We start from the raw sequence: 19,570 nt of genomic DNA on the forward strand, positions 1-19,570 counted from the left end.
CCCTCCACTATGCCAGCAGTGCTTTCAGCGAGCAGGGTGAGAGCGCTCCCCGGTCAGGCTCGCTTCTATGCCAGCAGCACTTTCAGCGAGCAGGGTGAGAGTGCTCCCGGGCCGCCCCGCCTCTATGCTAGCAGCACTTTCAGTGAGCAGGGTAAGAGCGCTCCCCGGCCGCCCCTCCACTATGCCAGCAGTGCTTTCAGCGAGCAGGGTGAGAGCACTCCCCACCCGCCCTGCTTGTATGCCAGCAGCGCTTTCAGCGAGCAGGAGGAGGGCGCTCCTCGGCCGCCCCGACTCTATGCCAGCAGCGCTTTCAGCGAGCAGGGTGAGAGCGCTCCCCGGTCAGGCTCGCTTCTATGCCAGCAGCACTTTCAGCGAGCAGGGTGAGAGCGCTCCCGGGCCGCCCCGCCTCTATGCCAGCAGCGCTTTCAGTGAGCAGGGTGAGAGCGCTCTTCGGCCGCCCCGCCTCTATGCCAGCAACGCTTTCAGGGAGCAGGGTGAGAGCCCTTCAAGGCCGCCCCGCCCCCATGCCAGCAGCGCTTTCAGCGAGCAGGGTGAGAGTGCTCCCCTGCCACCTCACTTGTATGCCAGTAGCGCTTTCAGTGAGCAGGGTGAGGGCGCTCCCCGGCCACCCGGCTTCTATGCCAGCAGCGCTTTCAGCGAGCAGGAGCAGAGCGCTTCCCGGCCGCCCCGCCTCTATGCCAGCAGCGCTTTCAGCGAGCAGGGTGTCGGGGGTCTTCAACAGAGACCAGTGCTGATATTGCCTGAGTCCAAATTCAAAGGAAAGTTGTAGAGAGTACTCGGAGAACCATAAGAAGCCACTACACACACAGCAAGTGAATGAATTCTACTTTATTGTGAACATTGCCAATTCTTATGTTGCTTGGTACAAAGGTTAGTGGTACAAAGGTGAAACTACTTACTGGTACAAAGGTGAAACTACTTACTGGTACAAAGGTGAAACTACTTACTGGTACAAAGGTGAAACTACTTACTGGTACAAAGGTGAAACTACTTACTGGTACAAAGGTGAAACTACTTACTGGTACAAAGGTGAAACTACTTAGGACTTATTGACATCTACCAAATAGTCTCAAAGCTCAGACACAAAATTACCGAAGTCAGGAGATTGCTGGTCCTAGACAATAGTTCTATAATAATTGTGTGTCTTCTCTGTTAACATAGCTTTCTTTGTCTGTTGACTCCTTATCTGGCGCCTTGTGTCTTATCACAATGTCCTTGGTGCAAGGTCCAGACTAAAAAGGCAACTTCTAAGTTAATGTCTTCATTGTTCTATTTATCCTTATTTTTCTTATGATATGTTACAAGATTAACCCTTAACAAGGGTGAGAGCGCTCCCTGGCCATCCCAGTTCTATACCAGCAGCACTTTCAGCAAGCAGGGTTATTGCGCTTCCTGGCCACCCCGCTTCTATACCAGCAGCACTTTCAGCGAGCAGGGTGAGAGTGCTGCCCAGCCACCCCGCTTCTATGCCAGCAGCGCTTTCAGCGAGCAGGGTTATTGCGCTCCCCGGCCGCCCCGCCTCTATGCCAGCAGCGCTTTTAGCGAGCAGGGTGAGAGCGCTGCCCGGCCGCCCCGCCTCTATGCCAGCAGCGCTTTCAGCGAGCAGGGTTATTGCGCTCCCCGGCCGCCCCGCCTCTATGCCAGCAGCGCTTTCAGCGAGCAGGGTGAGAGCGCTGCCCGGCCGCCCCGCCTCTATGCCAGCAGCGCTTTCAGCGAGCAGGGTGAGAGCGCTGCCCGGCCGCCCCGCCTCTATGCCAGCAGCGCTTTCAGCGAGCAGGGTGAGAGCGCTGCCCGGCCGCCCCGCCTCTATGCCAGCAGCGCTTTCAGCGAGCAGGGTTATTGCGCTCCCCGGCCGCCCCGCCTCTATGCAGGCAGCGCTTTCAGCGAGCAGGGTGAGAGCGCTGCCCGGCCGCCCCGCCTCTATGCCAGCAGCGCTTTCAGCGAGCAGGGTTATTGCGCTCCCCGGCCGCCCCGCCTCTATGCCAGCAGTGCTTGCCCTTGTTTAGCAGTATCATTGCGACGCGCTGTCCGGCACCGTTTGGCCAACTACTCATTCCGTCTAGATGTGGCTTAAGCCTCATGTCTTTAGGCTACACCGGCGCGACGATCCGCAGTTCACTCAGCCCACAGACAATCAGAGAAACATCTATGCAGTCCCGGCAGCATGAGGGGAATACGGCTTCTGTTCTATATTCCTCCATAGTAAAAGAAACACCAAGACGTTGTGACCGATCATCACTATGGGGGAATATGGAGCGTAAGCCCGATGCATCCCATGCTGCCGGGACGGCATAGACCTTCTCAGATGAGGTCTTGGACCTCAGAGCCGGGCTGAGCATCTTGTTCTCCTTGCCTTGAGAATCAGGCGTGTCTACATAGACTATCATTGGGCAGCGCAGCTCCCTAAATACCTGCCGATCGCATGCTCAGGATAAAAATCGCAGCATGCTCCATTTTCTGCGGATTTCTGCATGGACGGCTTCCGTTGGAGTCAATAGAGGCCGTCCGATCCGCGGCCGCCCACCTTCATCCGGACGGGCCGCGGATCCGCGGAAAAGCGGGAGTTTTTTCTTTTTAAAAGCACGGCGCATGCGTATGTGTAGAAGAAAGAAGATCCGGCTGGGACGGAGAAGACCTGCAGCGGATCCCGAGAGGTAAGACAATGTCCATGGCAGCGGGCACAGTCGGATCCCGAGTGTGCCGTGGACACATGAGGGCCCCTCGCAGCCGCTGCGATGCAGGAGTGAGCGAAAACGCATGATTATCAAACCAATGATTTTCAATGGTTTCACACTTATTTGCGAGGTCTTCACTCATCACTCGCAGCGCTAAGAAAAATCTGCGCTATCGCCATTGTCCTCAATGGGGTGGGTGGCAGCCCCACTGGAAACATAGGGAGTACATTGGGACTTCTGCTACAGCTATGACAGCTATGGCAGGGGATTCCTTCACCCCGCAGGGACCGCTGGGATGAAGGAATGTCCCATCACAGCTGTGACAGAGGCCCGCCATGCTGTCCCATTGCTTTTAATAAGGCCGGCGCTGCTGCACCCCATTGAAAGAATGGAATGAAGACCACCCGGCCCTGAAGAATCATGGTTAGCTGTAGAAAACCCCCCAAACCGTGACCCTCCTACAAGAGCCGTCCAGCTCTTCTCTCCAGCCCCGGCAGTCCTCTTCTGCTTTCATTGACTTCTATGAATGGCTGAGGAGCAGTGGCCCCATTGAAAGCAATGGGATAGCATCACAGAATAGTGCCACGGCTGTGACAGGGGATGCCTTCATCCCAGCGGCCCCCACAGTGAAGAGGGAATCCCCTGACATCGCTGTCACAGTCCGCGATGTTTACAATGGGGCTGACGCTGGCTCCATTGATGGCGCAGATGGCGCTGCGAGGTTGAGTGAAGACCTCACTAATGAGCGTGAAGCCACTGAATATCATTATCATGTGTTTTCTCGCATCGCAGGAAAGTGTCGCCAGCGGGGAAGAGCCATAGAGCTGCTCTGTTGCTGATAATGAGGTGGCCCTGTGGTCAGCGCTGCTGTAGACTAGGAGGTCCGGCTCACCTCCTCCGCTCACACACTCACGGCAAAAGGGGGCAGATAAAATAAAGGCTCAAAGCTGTTAGAAAAATCCTAGAAGCGCTGAAACTTATCAGTCGTGGGCGATGATGGTGCAAGGGGCACTGGCCACACCAACCCACGGGGGCAGCAGAGGAAAATCATACGGCCCCGTCATAAAACAGAAGCTCAAGGTCCACGGGGGCTGGCATGGAGCTCAAGCTGCCGCCAGTGAAGGGGGTGTGGAGACTTTGTGTAGGCAGGGACATCTGCGAGTACAAGAGCTGGAGGACAGTGCTGACCTCATCAATGACGAGGTATGGGGCGTGGCTAGCATGGGGGTCCTGGGTTCGAATCCAACCAATGGCATCATCTGCCTGGCGCTCGCATGTTCTGCTCTGGTTTCCTCCCACGCTCTCTGATGACACGGGGCGTGATGGCAGAAGAAATTCAGTAAAACGATGGAGCCACACTGGACATTTTTGCAAAAAGAATCGTCTTCTTTATTCCCCAGTCAATTGCATAAAAAGCTGCAACGATTCGACCGGATGGAACAGGTCTGTATCCAGCATGCAGCCTGAGGGCAACGAGGGCAACCACCCCCAATAAGAATGTACACGCCCATACAACCACCGATGGAGCATGATTGGTCCAGGCGCAAACAGGTGACAGCTGCGATAGATTAACCAATACAGGACCTCCATATGCCATCCCGATACACACTGGTATACATCATTATCCGCGTCTGGCGCGCTAAACTGCGCATGTGTGGATCAGGCAGCCAATGAAGCATACGCCCATACCCACACTAGCCGGCAGTCAACAGTGCGCATGCGCCGGCCGTGCCGCGGAAGCTATTTTCACTACAGTAGAAGCAGGCGCTACCAAGCAGCCAATTGAAGCCGCGCCCATACCCGCTCTAGGCAAGCCATGCATACTGCGCAAGCGCCCACTGACGCCGGGAACCTCATTTTCATTATGCACGGACATTAGTGGGCAGCCAATCAGGGCAATGCCCATGCCCTCACTGCGCGCAGTTCCAATACTGCGCACGCGCTATATCGTATCCTGATACTAATCGGGCATTGATAGGCGGCTCCTCTGAACAACGGCCATATCCTTACCCCATGCAGTGGGGATATTATGCGCACGCGCTGTATATAGCATTCAGCGTCACGTCTGATGGACGTATATATGTCACCAGCACTATCTGAACGGACCATGTCTATGTAGCTGGGGTTTATGGGTAATGGGGGTAGACCTATATTCTAATTAATACTATCCAATCTCAGGACCCTCAGCCCCATCAACATATACTTAAATCAGCAGTAGACACTGACACACAAGACGACGTGAGGAGCAAATAGAAGTCAATAGCCACCTATGTCAAGATGGCCAAACAACACACGGGGCTGGATGACCAGCTGTGGACAAGTATCTGCCCCCAGGAAGGAACGCTGCTCTTGAGGCAGGTAGTTCAGCAGCACATCCGGCATTAAAGCAGCGCCTCACACGGGAGCTCCAAGACGACTGGCTGCGGGTTCAGATGAGTCCCAAAAGAGAAGCAGGAGCCGCCGCCACCGACGACTACCAAGCGCTGGTCCGGCAGGAGAACAGAGCTGTGGCCGTGCAGCATCAGGGGCCACTCCAGCAAGGTCTGCAGGAAAGAGCAAGAAAGCCTTAATAGGGAGGTCAGCCAGAACCAGACGACTCACCAAGGGTCCAGGGGGTGGAGGCGATGGCAAACGCATGTAGGAGGAAGTGGTAACATGGCACCCCTATACAGGGAACAGGGCATGGAACGATCATGAAAGGGTCAGGGGTAACACAGTACCACCATGTAGAGCTAATATGGTACTGCTATAAGGGGGGCGGGGGTGAGGGTACCACCATGTAGGGCATATAGGTATTATTGTACTGCTGTGTGGGAGGCAGGGGTGACTGTGTCACCACATAGAGGTAATATCATACTGCTGTGTCAAGGACAGGGGTGACGGTAACATTATGTAAAGGTAATATGGCACTGCTATTAGGGGGACAGGGGTGAGGGTACCACCATGTAGGGCATATAGGTAATATTTTACTGCTGTGTTGGAAGCAGGGGTGACTGTGCCACCACATAGTGGTAATATGATACTGCTGTGTAGGGGACAGGGGTGACGGCACCACCATGTAGAGGTAATATGGTACTGCTATTAGGGGGACAGGGGTGATGATACCACCATGTAGGGCATATAGGTATTATTGTACTGCTGTGTAGGGGACAGCGGTGACGGTACCACCCTATAGAGGTAATATGGTACTGCTGTGTAGGGGACGGGGGTGACAGTACCACCATGTAAAGGAAATATGGTACTACTGTGTAGGGGGCGTGATGGCACCACCATGTAGAGGTAATATGGTACGGCTCGGTAGGGGACAGCGGTGACGGTACCACCCTATAGAGGTAATATGGTACTGCTGTGTAGGGGACAGGGGTGACAGCACCACCATGTAGAGGTAATATAGTACTGCTGTGTAGGGGACGGGGGTGACAGTACCACCATGTAAAGGAAATATGGTACTACCGTGTAGGGGGCGTGATGGCACCACCATGTAGAGGTAATATGGTACCGCTGTGTAGGGGACAGGGGTGACAGTACAACCATGTAGAGCTAATATGGTACGGCTCGGTAGGGGATGGAGGTGACGGTAACACCATGTAGGGGAAATAAGTAATATGGTACTTCTGTGTAGGGGACGGGGTGACGGCACCACCATGTAGAGGTAATGTGGTACTGCTGTGTAGGGGACAGGGGTGACGGCACCACCATGTAGAGGTAATATGGTACTTCTGTGTAGGGGACAGGGGTGACAGTACCACCATGTGGAGGAAATGTGGTACTGCTGTGTAGGGGACAGGGATGACAGTACCACCATGTACGGGTAATATGGTAGTGTTGTGTAGGGGACACGGGTGACAGTACAACCATGTAGAGCTAATATGGTACGGCTCGGTAGGGGATGGAGGTGACGGTAACACCATGTAGGGGATAGAAGTAATATGGTACTTCTGTGTAGGGGACGGGGTGACAGCACCACCATGTAGAGGTAATGTGGTACTGCTGTGTAGGGGACAGCGGTGACGGTACCACCCTATAGAGGTAATATGGTACTGCTGTGTAGGGGACGGGGGTGACAGCACCACCATGTAGAGGTAATATAGTACTGCTGTGTAGGGGACGGCGGTGAGGGTACCACCATGTAGAGGTAAATATGGTACTGCTGTGTAGGCGACGGGGGTGATGGTACCACCATGTAGAGGTAATATCGTAGTGCTGGGTAGGGAACGGAGGTGATGGTAACACCATGTAGAGGTAATATGGTACTGCTGTATAGGGGATGGGGTGACGGCAGCACCATGTAGATGTAATGTGGTACTAGTATGTAGGGGACGGGGGTGACGGTACCACCATGTAGAGGTAATATGGTACTGCTGTATAGGGGATGGGGTGACGGCAGCACCATGTAGATGTAATGTGGTACTAGTATGTAGGGGACGGGGGTGATGGTACCACCATGTAGAGGTAATATCGTAGTGCTGGGTAGGGAACGGAGGTGATGGTAACACCATGTAGAGGTAATATGGTACTGCTGTATAGGGGATGGGGTGACGGCAGCACCATGTAGATGTAATGTGGTACTAGTATGTAGGGGACGGGGGTGACGGTACCACCATGTAGAGATAATATGGTACTGCTGTGTAGGCGACGGGGGTGATGGTACCACCATGTAGAGGTAATATCGTAGTGCTGGGTAGGGAACGGAGGTGACGGCAACACCATGTAGAGGTAATATGGTACTGGTATGTAGGGGACGGGGGTGACGGTACCACCATGTAGAGGTAATATTGTACCGCTCTGTACGGGACGGGGGTGACCATCATGTATGGGATAGAGGTAATCTCGGTGACATGAGTTGCTTCTAGACTCACAGTGCTGATCTGGTACTCAGAGACGTGTCCGGTGAGGAGATCCACTATAGTCAGTCCTGGGACCCCCCGAGCGTGAATCCAGACCCCACCAACCAGCAGCAACTTGTTATCAATGACGTGTGAGCTGTGAGAGTACCTGGGCAGACAAGAAGACACCAAAAATCAGACAACCTCCAGCCTAGAGCACTCACCTGACACTGCGGGCCATCCAGATCCAGGAAGCTGAGACTGGGGGGACTGTATGCGGGATTCTCACACTGGTCAGCGGCATTATTGACCCCTGAGTTGTGGTCACCACTGGTCATCCTTCCTCCAGGCTAGAGGCGGCACAACAGGGTACTAGAGCCTCCATGCCCGCCCGTATCACATTTTGTATCCAAGCTAGAGGTGGTACAACAGGGTACTAGAGCCTCCATGCCCACCTGTATCACATCTTGTATCCAAGCTGGAGGTGGTACAACAGGGTACTAGAGCCTTCATGCCCCTGTATCACATTTTGTATCCAAGCTAGAGGTGGTACAACAGGGTACTAGAGCCTTCATGCCCGCCCGTATCACATTTTGTATCCAAGCTACAGGTGGTACAACAGGGTACTAGAGCCTCCAGGGAAGGGGTGTTAACCCTTTCCAACCCACTGTCTGACCTCTGAAGACATTATGATGTAAGGCTGTACAGCTCTGATGATGGAAGATGTCATTCGGGGTTCTCTTACTGTATATTGCCAGCCTCTCTGCTGTCAGTCTATCCAATGTGTCACCTCATGCAGTACCGGCTTTAACCAGCAGATAGCGCTGTTGTATAACAGCAGAAAAAGAGTAAGCCCCCCTAGGAAACCAGGATGCAAATTGGATTGGAAAGGGTTAATGACAATGAGTGTATCACAGATTCCACGTATCTCAGCTTCCGGGATCCCAGTGAGGATGATGGGACGTTGGAGAAGGAACCCCAATGACCCCACGCGGGTGGGATGGGTGTCAGTGCACACTGCCGGTCACCTGGGTGTTAGCGGGGGCGTGGTGTCCAAGGGTTCCCAGGAGAAGTGAGAGGGCGCTGCCTTCAGGAAGGTGATGGAGCCCGACGGGGCCCCGGACCCCAGAAGTCCTCCGGAGAGCACCGCGCCGCCTTCCCACGCACAGGAGCTGTGACTGTGACAACCCAACGGGGCCGGGCCCGCCACCGGAACCTGACAACAAGGAGGGGGGGGGGGGGTCACACGCCATCCAACAAGACACCCCCCTCCCCCGACTGATCTCAGGACGCCGCAGAGCAACTCACATCACAGACTGATCATACAACACTGCAGAGCATCTCACACATCACAGCCTGATCATATTACACTGCAGAGCATCTCACATCACAGACTGATCATACAACACTGCAGAGCATCTCACATCACAGACTGATCATATAACACTGCAGAGCATCTCACATCACAGACTGATCATATAACACTGCAGAGCATCTCACATCACAGACTGATCATATAACACTGCAGAGCATCTCACACATTACAGACTGATCATACAACACTGCAGAGCATCTCACATCACAGACTGATCATATAACACTGCAGAGCATCTCACATCACAGACTGATCATATTACACTGCAGAGCATCTCACATCACAGACTGATCATATAACACTGCAGAGCATCTCACATCACAGACTGATCATATAACACTGCAGAGCATCTCACACATTACAGACTGATCATATTACACTGCAGAGCATCTCACATCACAGACTGATCATATAACACTGCAGAGCATCTCACACATCACAGACTGATCATATAACACTGCAGAGCATCTCACATCACAGACTGATCATACAGCACTGCAGAGCATCTCACACATCACAGACTGATCATATAACACTGCAGAGCATCTCACATCACAGACTGATCATATAACACTGCAGAGCACCTCACACATTACAGACTGATCATACAACACTGCAGAGCATCTCACATCACAGACTGATCATATAACACTGCAGAGCATCTCACATCACAGACTGATCATATAACACTGCAGAGCATCTCACACATTACAGACTGATCATATTACACTGCAGAGCATCTCACATCACAGACTGATCATATAACACTGCAGAGCATCTCACATCACAGACTGATCATATAACACTGCAGAGCATCTCACACATCACAGACTGATCATATAACACTGCAGAGCATCTCACATCACAGACTGATCATATAACACTGCAGAGCATCTCACATCACAGACTGATCATATAACACTGCAGAGCATCTCACATCACAGACTGATCATATAACACTGCAGAGCATCTCACACATCACAGACTGATCATATAACACTGCAGAGCATCTCACACATCACAGACTGATCATATAACACTGCAGAGCATCTCACACATTACAGACTGATCATATTACACTGCAGAGCATCTCACATCACAGACTGATCATATAACACTGCAGAGCATCTCACATCACAGACTGATCATATAACACTGCAGAGCATCTCACATCACAGACTGATCATACAGCACTGCAGAGCATCTCACATCACAGACTGATCATACAGCACTGCAGAGCATCTCAAATCACAGACTGATCATACAGCACTGCAGAGCATCTCACATCACAGACTGATCATATAACACTGCAGAGCATCTCACACATCACAGACTGATCATGCAACACTGCAGAGCATCTCACATCACAGACTGATCATACAACACTGCAGAGCATCTCACATCACAGACTGATCATATTACACTGCAGAGCATCTCACATCACAGACTGATCATACAACACTGCAGAGCATCTCACATCACAGACTGATCATATTACACTGCAGAGCATCTCACACATCACAGACTGATCATATTACACTGCAGAGCATCTCACACATCACAGACTGATCATATTACACTGCAGAGCATCTCACACATCACAGACTGATCATATTACACTGCAGAGCATCTCACATCACAGACTGATCATATAACACTGCAGAGCATCTCACATCACAGACTGATCATATAACACTGCAGAGCATCTCACACATCACAGACTGATCATATAACACTGCAGAGCATCTCACACATCACAGACTGATCATATAACACTGCAGAGCATCTCACATCAGACTGATCATATAACACTGCAGAGCATCTCACATCACAGCCTGATCATATAACACTGCAGAGCATCTCACACATCACAGACTGATCATATAACACTGCAGAGCATCTCATCACAGACTGATCATATAACACTGCAGAGCATCTCACACATCACAGACTGATCATATTACACTGCAGAGCATCTCACATATCACAGACTGATCATATTACACTGCAGAGCATCTCACATCACAGACTGATCATATAACACTGCAGAGCATCTCACATCACAGACTGATCATACAACACTGCAGAGCATCTCACATCACAGACTGATCATATAACACTGCAGAGCATCTCACATCACAGACTGATCATATAACACTGCAGAGCATCTCACATCACAGACTGATCATATAACACTGCAGAGCATCTCACACATTACAGACTGATCATATTACACTGCAGAGCATCTCACACATCACAGACTGATCATATTACACTGCAGAGCATCTCACATCACAGACTGAGCATATTACACTGCGGAGCATCTCACACATCACAGACTGATCATATAACACTGCAGAGCATCTCACATCACAGACTGATTATACAACACTGCAGAGCATCTCACATCACAGCATCACAGACTGATCATATAACACTGCAGAGCATCTCACATCACAGACTGATCATATAACACTGCAGAGCATCTCACATCACAGACTGATCATACAACACTGCAGAGCATCTCACATCACAGACTGATCATATAACACTGCAGAGCATCTCACATCACAGACTGATCATATAACACTGCAGAGCATCTCACATCAGACTGATCATATTACACTGCAGAGCATCTCACATCACAGACTGATCATATAACACTGCAGAGCATCTCACACATCACAGACTGATCATAAAACACTGCAGAGCATCTCACATCACAGACTGATCATACAACACTGCAGAGCATCTCACACATTACAGCCTGATCATATTACACTGCAGAGCATCTCACATCACAGACTGATCATATAACACTGCAGAGCATCTCACATCACAGACTGATCATACAACACTGCAGAGCATCTCACACATTACAGCCTGATCATATTACACTGCAGAGCATCTCACATCACAGACTGATCATATAACACTGCAGAGCATCTCACATCACAGACTGATCATACAGCACTGCAGGGCATCACACATCACAGACTGATCATATAACACTGCAGAGCATCTCACATCACAGACTGATCATATAACACTGCAGAGCATCTCACATCACAGACTGATCATATAACACTGCAGAGCATCTCACACATTACAGACTGATCATATTACACTGCAGAGCATCTCACATCACAGACTGATCATACAACACTGCAGAGCATCTCACACATCACAGACTGATCTCATCCTAGCAGTTGCTATGGACTGACCTGAGCCCAGGAGAAGTCCTCAGTGTGAAGGAACGCGGCCGCTGGAGGAGTTGGTGACTCCGTGGATCGACCTCCAAACACAAAGACGTAAAAGTGACCTGCGGAGAACACAGAGCTCACGTCACCGGCGGTGATGGAACGCAGCCTGCTGAAACTGAGCTGGAATTGGGCCCGGCCCCCCCTCACACATGCCATGAACCCCCGCCTCTCTCTCACATGTGCGCCACTGCCGCCACCACAAGCCCCTCTCTCACACACTTGCATGCCGCCACTACAAGCGCCTCTCTCACACTTGCATGCCCGTACCACAAGCCCCTCTCTCACACTTGCATGCCGCCACCACAAGCCCCTCTCTCACACTTGCATGCCCGTACCACAAGCCCCTCTCTCACACTTGCATGCCGCCACCACAGGCCTCTCTCTCACACTTGCATGCCCGTACCACAAGCCCCTCTCTCACACTTGCATGCCGCCACCACAAGCCCCTCTCTCACACTTGCATGCTGCCACCACAAGCCCCTCTCTCACACTTGCATGCCGCCACCACAGGCCTCTCTCTCACACTTGCATGCCCGTACCACAAGCCCCTCTCTCACACTTGCATGCCGCCACCACAAGCCCCTCTCTCACACTTGCATGCCGCCACCACAAGAACCTCTCTCACACTTGCATGCCGCCACCACAGGCCTCTCTCTCACACTTGCATGCCCGTACCACAAGCCCCTCTCTCACACTTGCATGCCGCCACCACAAGCCCCTCTCTCACACTTGCATGCCGCCACCACAAGAACCTCTCTCACACTTGCATGCCGCCACCACAGGCCTCTCTCTCACACTTGCATGCCCGTACCACAAGCCCCTCTCTCACACTTGCATGCCGCCACCACAGGCCTCTCTCTCACACTTGCATGCCCGTACCACAAGCCCCTCTCTCACACTTGCATGCCGCCACCACAAGCCCCTCTCTCTCACACTTGCATGCCGCCACCACAAGAACCTCTCTCACACTTGCATGCCGCCACCACAAGCCCCTCTCTCACACACTTGCATGCCGCCACCACAAGAACCTCTCTCACACTTGCATGCCGCCACCACAAGCCCCTCTCTCACACTTGCATGTCCGTACCACAAGCCCCTCTCTCACACTTGCATGCCGCCACCACAAGCCCCTCTCTCTCACACTTGCATGCCCGTACCACAAGCCCCTCTCTCTCACACTTGCATGCCCGTACCACAAGCCCCTCTCTCTCACACTTGCATGCCCGTACCACAAGCCCCTCTCTCACACTTGCATGCCGCCACCACAAGCCCCTCTCTCACACTTGCATGCCGCCACCACAAGCCCCTCTCTCACACTTGCATGCCGCCACCACAAGCCCCTCTCTCACACTTGCATGCCGCCACCACAAGCCCCTCTCTCACACTTGCATGCCGCCATCACAAGCCCCTCTCTCACACTTGCATGCTGCCACCACAAGCCCCTCTCTCACACTTGCATGCCGCCACCACAAGCCCCTCTCTCACACTTGCATGCCGCCACCACAAGCCCCTCTCTCACACTTGCATGCCGCCACCACAAGCCCCTCTCTCACACTTGCATGCCCGTACCACAAGCCCCTCTCTCACACTTGCATGCTGCCACCACAAGCCCCTCTCTCACACTTGCATGCCGCCACCACAAGCCCTTCTCACACTTGCATGCCGCCACCACAAGCCCCTCTCTCACACTTGCATGCCGCCACCACAAGCCCCTCTCTCACACTTGCATGCCGCCATCACAAGCCCCTCTCTCACACTTGCATGCCGCCACCACAAGCCCCTCTCTCACACTTGCATGCCGCCACCACAAGCCCTTCTCACACTTGCATGCCGCCACCACAAGCCCCTCTCTCACACTTGCATGCCCGTACCACAAGCCCCTCTCTCACACTTGCATGCCGGCACCACAGGCCTCTCTCTCACACTTGCATGCCGCCACCACAAGCCCCTCTCTCACACTTGCATGCCCGTACCACAAGCCCCTCTCTCACACTTGCATGCCACCATCACAAGCCCCTCTATCACACTTGCATGCCGCCACCACAGGCCTCTCTCTCACACTTGCATGCCGCCACCACAAGCCCCTCTCTCACACTTGCATGCCCGTACCACAAGCCCCTCTCTCACACTTGCATGCCGCCACCACAGGCCTCTCTCTCACACTTGCATGCTGCCACCACAAGACCCTCTCTCACACTTGCATGCCGCCACCACAAGCCCCTCTCACACTTGCATGCCGCCACCACAAGCCCCTCTCTCACACTTGCATGCCGCCACCACAAGCCCCTCTCTCACACTTGCATGCCGCCACCACAAGCCCCTCTCTCACACTTGCATGCCGCCACAAGCCCCTCTCTCACACTTGCATGCCGCCACCACAAGAACCTCTCTCACACTTGCATGCCCGTACCACAAGCCCCTCTCTCACACTTGCATGCCGCCACCACAAGCCCCTCTCTCACACTTGCATGCCCGTACCACAAGCCCCTCTCTCACACTTGCATGCCGCCACCACAGGCCTCTCTCTCACACTTGCATGCCGCCACCACAAGCCCCTCTCTCACACTTGCATGCTGCCACCACAGGCCTCTCTCTCACACTTGCATGCCGCCACCACAAGCCCCTCTCTCACACTTGCATGCCGCCACAAGCCCCTCTCTCTCATGTGTGCGCTGCCAGAGTCACGAGCCCCTCTCTGACACACGCCGCCACCACAAGCCCCTCTCTCTCATGTGTGCGCTGCCAGAGTCACGAGCCCCTCTCTCGCACACGCGCCCCTCATGCTGTTTTGTCAATGCATAATTGAGAATACAGCTTCTGGACAGTTCCTTACCGCACAGAGAAACCTCGGTGGCTGTGTGCCTCCATCGCCGGAGTGCCGGCTGCAGGTCTCTTCGTGTTATGGTCACAGCACCCGTCACCTGGTCATACATGAGGATCTGAGCGTCAGCAGCCGGACGAGTCGGGGAGAAACGACCGCCAAGTACCAAGACGCAGCCGTTTGACAGGGGGGTGAGCGAGTGCAGGAGACGACCATCTGCAGCAAGAAGACAACATGAGAGGTGAGAACCCACAACATAATGCTATATCAGCGCGGGCTGGCGGGACCCCACAGACGACCGCGGGGGCCAAAACATCTTAGACATGCAGACAGCTTGCTCTTCAGGGTTCTCGGTGCGGTCAGTCAGGGGTTTCTATGGTTACTGCAGTACAATTAGAAGATTATAGATGTTTTTACACTTTTATCGATAAATCCATGAACTTTCGGCCAAGACCCCATATTTACACCGCTGACCCTCAAGGACTTCTGCACCTCCCCCTGACAGGACAGACACCGGCATGTGACTAAGACAACCCCTCCCTGGGGGTGCACCACGACTTCTGGGGTTGTCTCCCCTTTCAGGACGGACAAGAACAGAAACAAACTCAAGCATCAAAATCATTTAATTCCTTTTTTCTGCTCCAAGAACAGAACACGATTGTGACTGAAGCCGCAACGCAGATGTGACGGAGCGCAAATGTACTCCAGTAACCGCAGAAACACCCGACCAGCAGCTAAAACACTGAAAACTGCGAGAAGCCGACCGAGTGGAGAATCTTCCTCCCAGCAGCGACGGGTCAACAGCCCAAGACCCCTGATGGCCTAAACCGCTGCTCTGCCTCACGAGGACCCCCCGCCTCCCGTCCTCCCCCCTGCTGAACGTCCCCGTCTCTATGATGTACAGATCCTACTGCGAATTCCCACACGGCCCAAAGCGGTAAACCGCAGACACGGATGGTGAGGATTAGCGGCCAGCCTTCGGTCCGGACCACGCATGACCCCAACAATACACCCAGTTACCCCTCTGGCCACCATTCATCCCCTACTCACCCCATTGGCTTGCCGACCCCCGCCAACTCCAGGCCTCCGGCTCCTGCACCAGCAGATGGGTCTCTCTTAATCTTTGGTGTTTGCCATTTTCTTCACCAAACCCGCCAGTCGTCACAATGAGCCGTGAGGAAACTAAACAGGACCGATGACCAAAGCGCCGTACACCAAGGTCAGCCGGCGACAGCCGCCTAGCAAGAACCGCGCCTCTGGTCGTGGGAGCGGGTGACACAGCGAACCCTGGGGAAAGAGCAGAAATACGACATTAGGAGGAAAAAGCCACAGATACACCAAATGCACACACCGACAGAAAGGGGGAGGCAGAGCCCTCACCCCCCACCGACAGGCAGCGACGTGTCGGAGGCGGCACCCACCCCCCACCGACAGGCAGCGACGTGTCGGAGGCGGCACCCACCCCCCACCGACAGGCAGCGACGTGTCAGAGGCAGCATCCACCCCCCGAAGGCAGCGCCCTAACCCCTGCACCGCCAGGCTGTGACCCGAAGAAGGCGGCACCCACCCCCTGAAGACAGCAACCCGACAAAGGCAGTGCCCATCTCCCACCTGCGAGCGACCCGACGGAGGTGGCAACCATCCTACAGATGGCGACAGGATGGAGTCGGCCCCCTATAGGTATGACTGACAGCGGACATCCAACTTCCTGCAGTACCTGTAATTCCAGAGAGGGGCCGCAGTGCTGGAGGGTCCGCCAGGTCGCCTTGTGATGCCACAGAGATGAAGTAATGAGAACACTTCAGATGAAGCTCCTGCAAACACAAAATGCATTTGCTATTGGATCTTGTTAAGAAAATTGTAGATCAATATATCAGTTAATTATTCTATATTGCATTGTAGACTAGGAATATATAGCAGTGAAGGGGTTAAACGAAACCCTTCTATAGGCCTGCATGTCTTCTGAGGAAGAAAGATTAGAAGATAAGACAGTCTGCTAAATCACCCATGTATGTTTATAGATAATGTATACAGGAAGACGGGGTAGACTGTAAGGCGCTTCCCAGGCCTTCCTTTCTCCTGAATTTATGACGGTCTTATTGTATGTAATAGATACACTTAAGGAGGTGTAACTTATGTTAATCATTTTTGTTTTAGCCTATTATGTATTCTATTCATCTTGGAGGTATATACTTTTTGCTGTGATGTCATTTAGGGTATATAGGCTTTGTCCACCTCAGAATAAAGTAGAAATCACTTGATACCGCACAGGCTGGTGTAATTTGTATTTCTCCTGGGCCCAGACTTCTGCACGAGATCTGGGATCGTCTTCTCCTTGATAAACACATAAATTCTCCTTACAGATCTCCCCCATACAGTGAGCTTCACTACACCATGGACGTGCCAGCAGACGGACGGCGACCATCTTCGCTATATAAATGGTTAATTAAAGAAAAAAAATGCATTAACTTTAAAATCTATTTATTAGTATAAAATAAAACAAAGACAAAACTAAACTATGAAGCAGCCCCTCGGAGTCGAGAGAGAAGCCACCGGCCCAAAGTCAACACTTGGGGTGAAGTCAGTCGTGCAGCTGAGCAGACACTGTGATATTTCTAGTACGCCACACCTCATCCAGTCTCTCTACAAGGTGAGGACCCCACTCCTCATCCAGTCCCTCTACAAGGTGAGGACCCCACTCCTCATCCAGTCCCTCTACAAGGTGAGGACCCCACTCCTCATCCAGTCCCTCTACAAGGTGAGGACCCCACGCCTCATCCAGTCCCTCTACAAGTTGAAGAGCTGCACCTCATTCCACTCAGTCTACAAGGGGATGACCCCGCGCCTCATCCAGTTCCTCTACAAGGTGAAGAGCTGCACCTCATTGCAGTCCCTCCACAAGGTGATGAGCCCGCGCCTCATCCAGTCCCTCTACAAGGCGATGACCCCACACCTCATCCAGTCCCTCTACAGGTGATGACCCCACGACTCATCCAGTCCCTCTACAAGGCGATAACCCCACGCCTCATCCAGTCCCCTTACAGCGCGATGACCCCACGCCTCACCCAGTCCCTCTACAAGGCGATGACCCCACGCCTCATCCAGTCCCTCTACAAGGCGATGACCCCACGCCTCATCCAGTCTCTTTACAAGGCGAGGACCCCACGCCTCATCCAGTCTCTTTACAAGGCGAGGACCCCAAGCCCCATCCAGTCCCTCTACAAGGCGATGACCCCGCACCACATCCAGTCCCTCTACAAGATGATGACCCCACGCCTCATCCAGTCCCCCTACAGCGCGATGACCCTACACCTCACCCTGTCCCTCTACAAGGCGATGACCCCACGCCTCATCCAGTCCCTCTACAAGGCGATGACCCCCCGCCTCATCCAGTCTCTTTACAAGGCGATGACCCCAAGCCCCATCCAGTCCCTCTACAAGGCAATGACCCCGCACCACATCCAGTCCCTCTACAAGGTGATGACCCCACGCCTCATCCAGTTCCCTTACAAGGTGATGACCCCACACCTCATATAGTGCCTCTAAAGGTGATGACCCCACGCCTCATCTAGTCTCTCTACAAGGTGATGACCCACACCGTATCCAGTCCCCTTACAGGGTGATGACCCACACCTCATCCAGTTCCTCTACAAGGTGATGAGCCCACTCCTCATCCAGTCTCTCTAAAAGGTGATGAGCCCATGCCTTATCTAGTCCCCCTACAAGGCGATGACCTACACCTCATCCAGTCCCTCTACAAGGCGATGATCCCACACCTCATCCAGTCCCTCTACAAGGCGATGATCCCACACCTCATCCAGTCCCTCTACAAGGCGATGATCCCACACCTCATCCAGTCCCTCTACAAGGCGTTGACCCCACACCTCATCCAGTCCCTCACAAGGCGATGACCCCACGCCTCATCCAGTCCATCTACAAAACGATGACACCACGCCTCATCCAGTCCCCCTACAAGGTGATGAGCCCGCACCTCATCCAGTCCCTCAACAAGGTGAAGACCCTACACCTTATTTAGACCCTCTACAAGGCGATGACCCCACGTGTCATCCAGTCCCTCTACAAGGCGATGACCCCACGCCTCATCCAGTCCCTCTACAAGGCAATGACCCCTCACCACATCCAGTCCCTCTACAAGGTGATGACCCCGCACCTCATCCAGTCCCTCTACAAGGTGATGACCCCGCACCTCATCCAGTCCCTCTACAGGTGATGACCCCACGCCTCATCCAATCTATCTACAAGGTGATGACCCACACCTTATCCAGTCCCTTACAGGGTGATGAGCCCATACCTCATCCCCACGCCTCATCCAGTCTCTCTACAAGGTGATGACCTACACCTCATCCAGTCCCTCCACAAGGTTAAGATGTACACCTCATCCAGTCCCTCTACAAGGTTAAGATGTACACCTCATCCAGTCCCTCTACAGGGTTATGATGTACACCTCATCCAGTTCCTCTACAAGGTGATGACCTACACCTCATCCAGTCCCTCTACAAGGTGATGACCTACACCTCATCCAGTCCCTCTACAAGGCGATGACCCCGTGCCTCATCCAGTCCCTCTAC

The 19,570-nt window shown here is 53.2% G+C and overlaps 1 protein-coding gene across 1 annotated transcript in view; it reads right to left on the reverse strand.

The window, feature by feature from the left end:
- Positions 1-834: 834 nt before the first annotated feature.
- The window catches only part of LCMT2 (leucine carboxyl methyltransferase 2), a 93,985-nt gene continuing 75,249 nt past the window's right edge, over positions 835-19,570 (reverse strand). The window contains exons 5-11 of the mRNA XM_066589054.1: positions 16,699-16,795; positions 16,032-16,268; positions 14,994-15,197; positions 12,122-12,219; positions 8,551-8,738; positions 7,556-7,691; positions 835-5,239 (exon numbers count right to left, since the gene is read on the reverse strand). Of these exons, the coding sequence (XP_066445151.1) occupies positions 5,078-5,239; positions 7,556-7,691; positions 8,551-8,738; positions 12,122-12,219; positions 14,994-15,197; positions 16,032-16,268; positions 16,699-16,795 (1,122 nt within the window). The 3' untranslated portion in view covers positions 835-5,077. The remainder of the gene's footprint in view (positions 5,240-7,555; positions 7,692-8,550; positions 8,739-12,121; positions 12,220-14,993; positions 15,198-16,031; positions 16,269-16,698; positions 16,796-19,570) is intronic.

Source organism: Eleutherodactylus coqui, chromosome 1 (genome assembly GCF_035609145.1).
Source record: "Eleutherodactylus coqui strain aEleCoq1 chromosome 1, aEleCoq1.hap1, whole genome shotgun sequence".
In the NCBI taxonomy this organism is placed as follows: domain Eukaryota; kingdom Metazoa; phylum Chordata; class Amphibia; order Anura; family Eleutherodactylidae; genus Eleutherodactylus; species Eleutherodactylus coqui.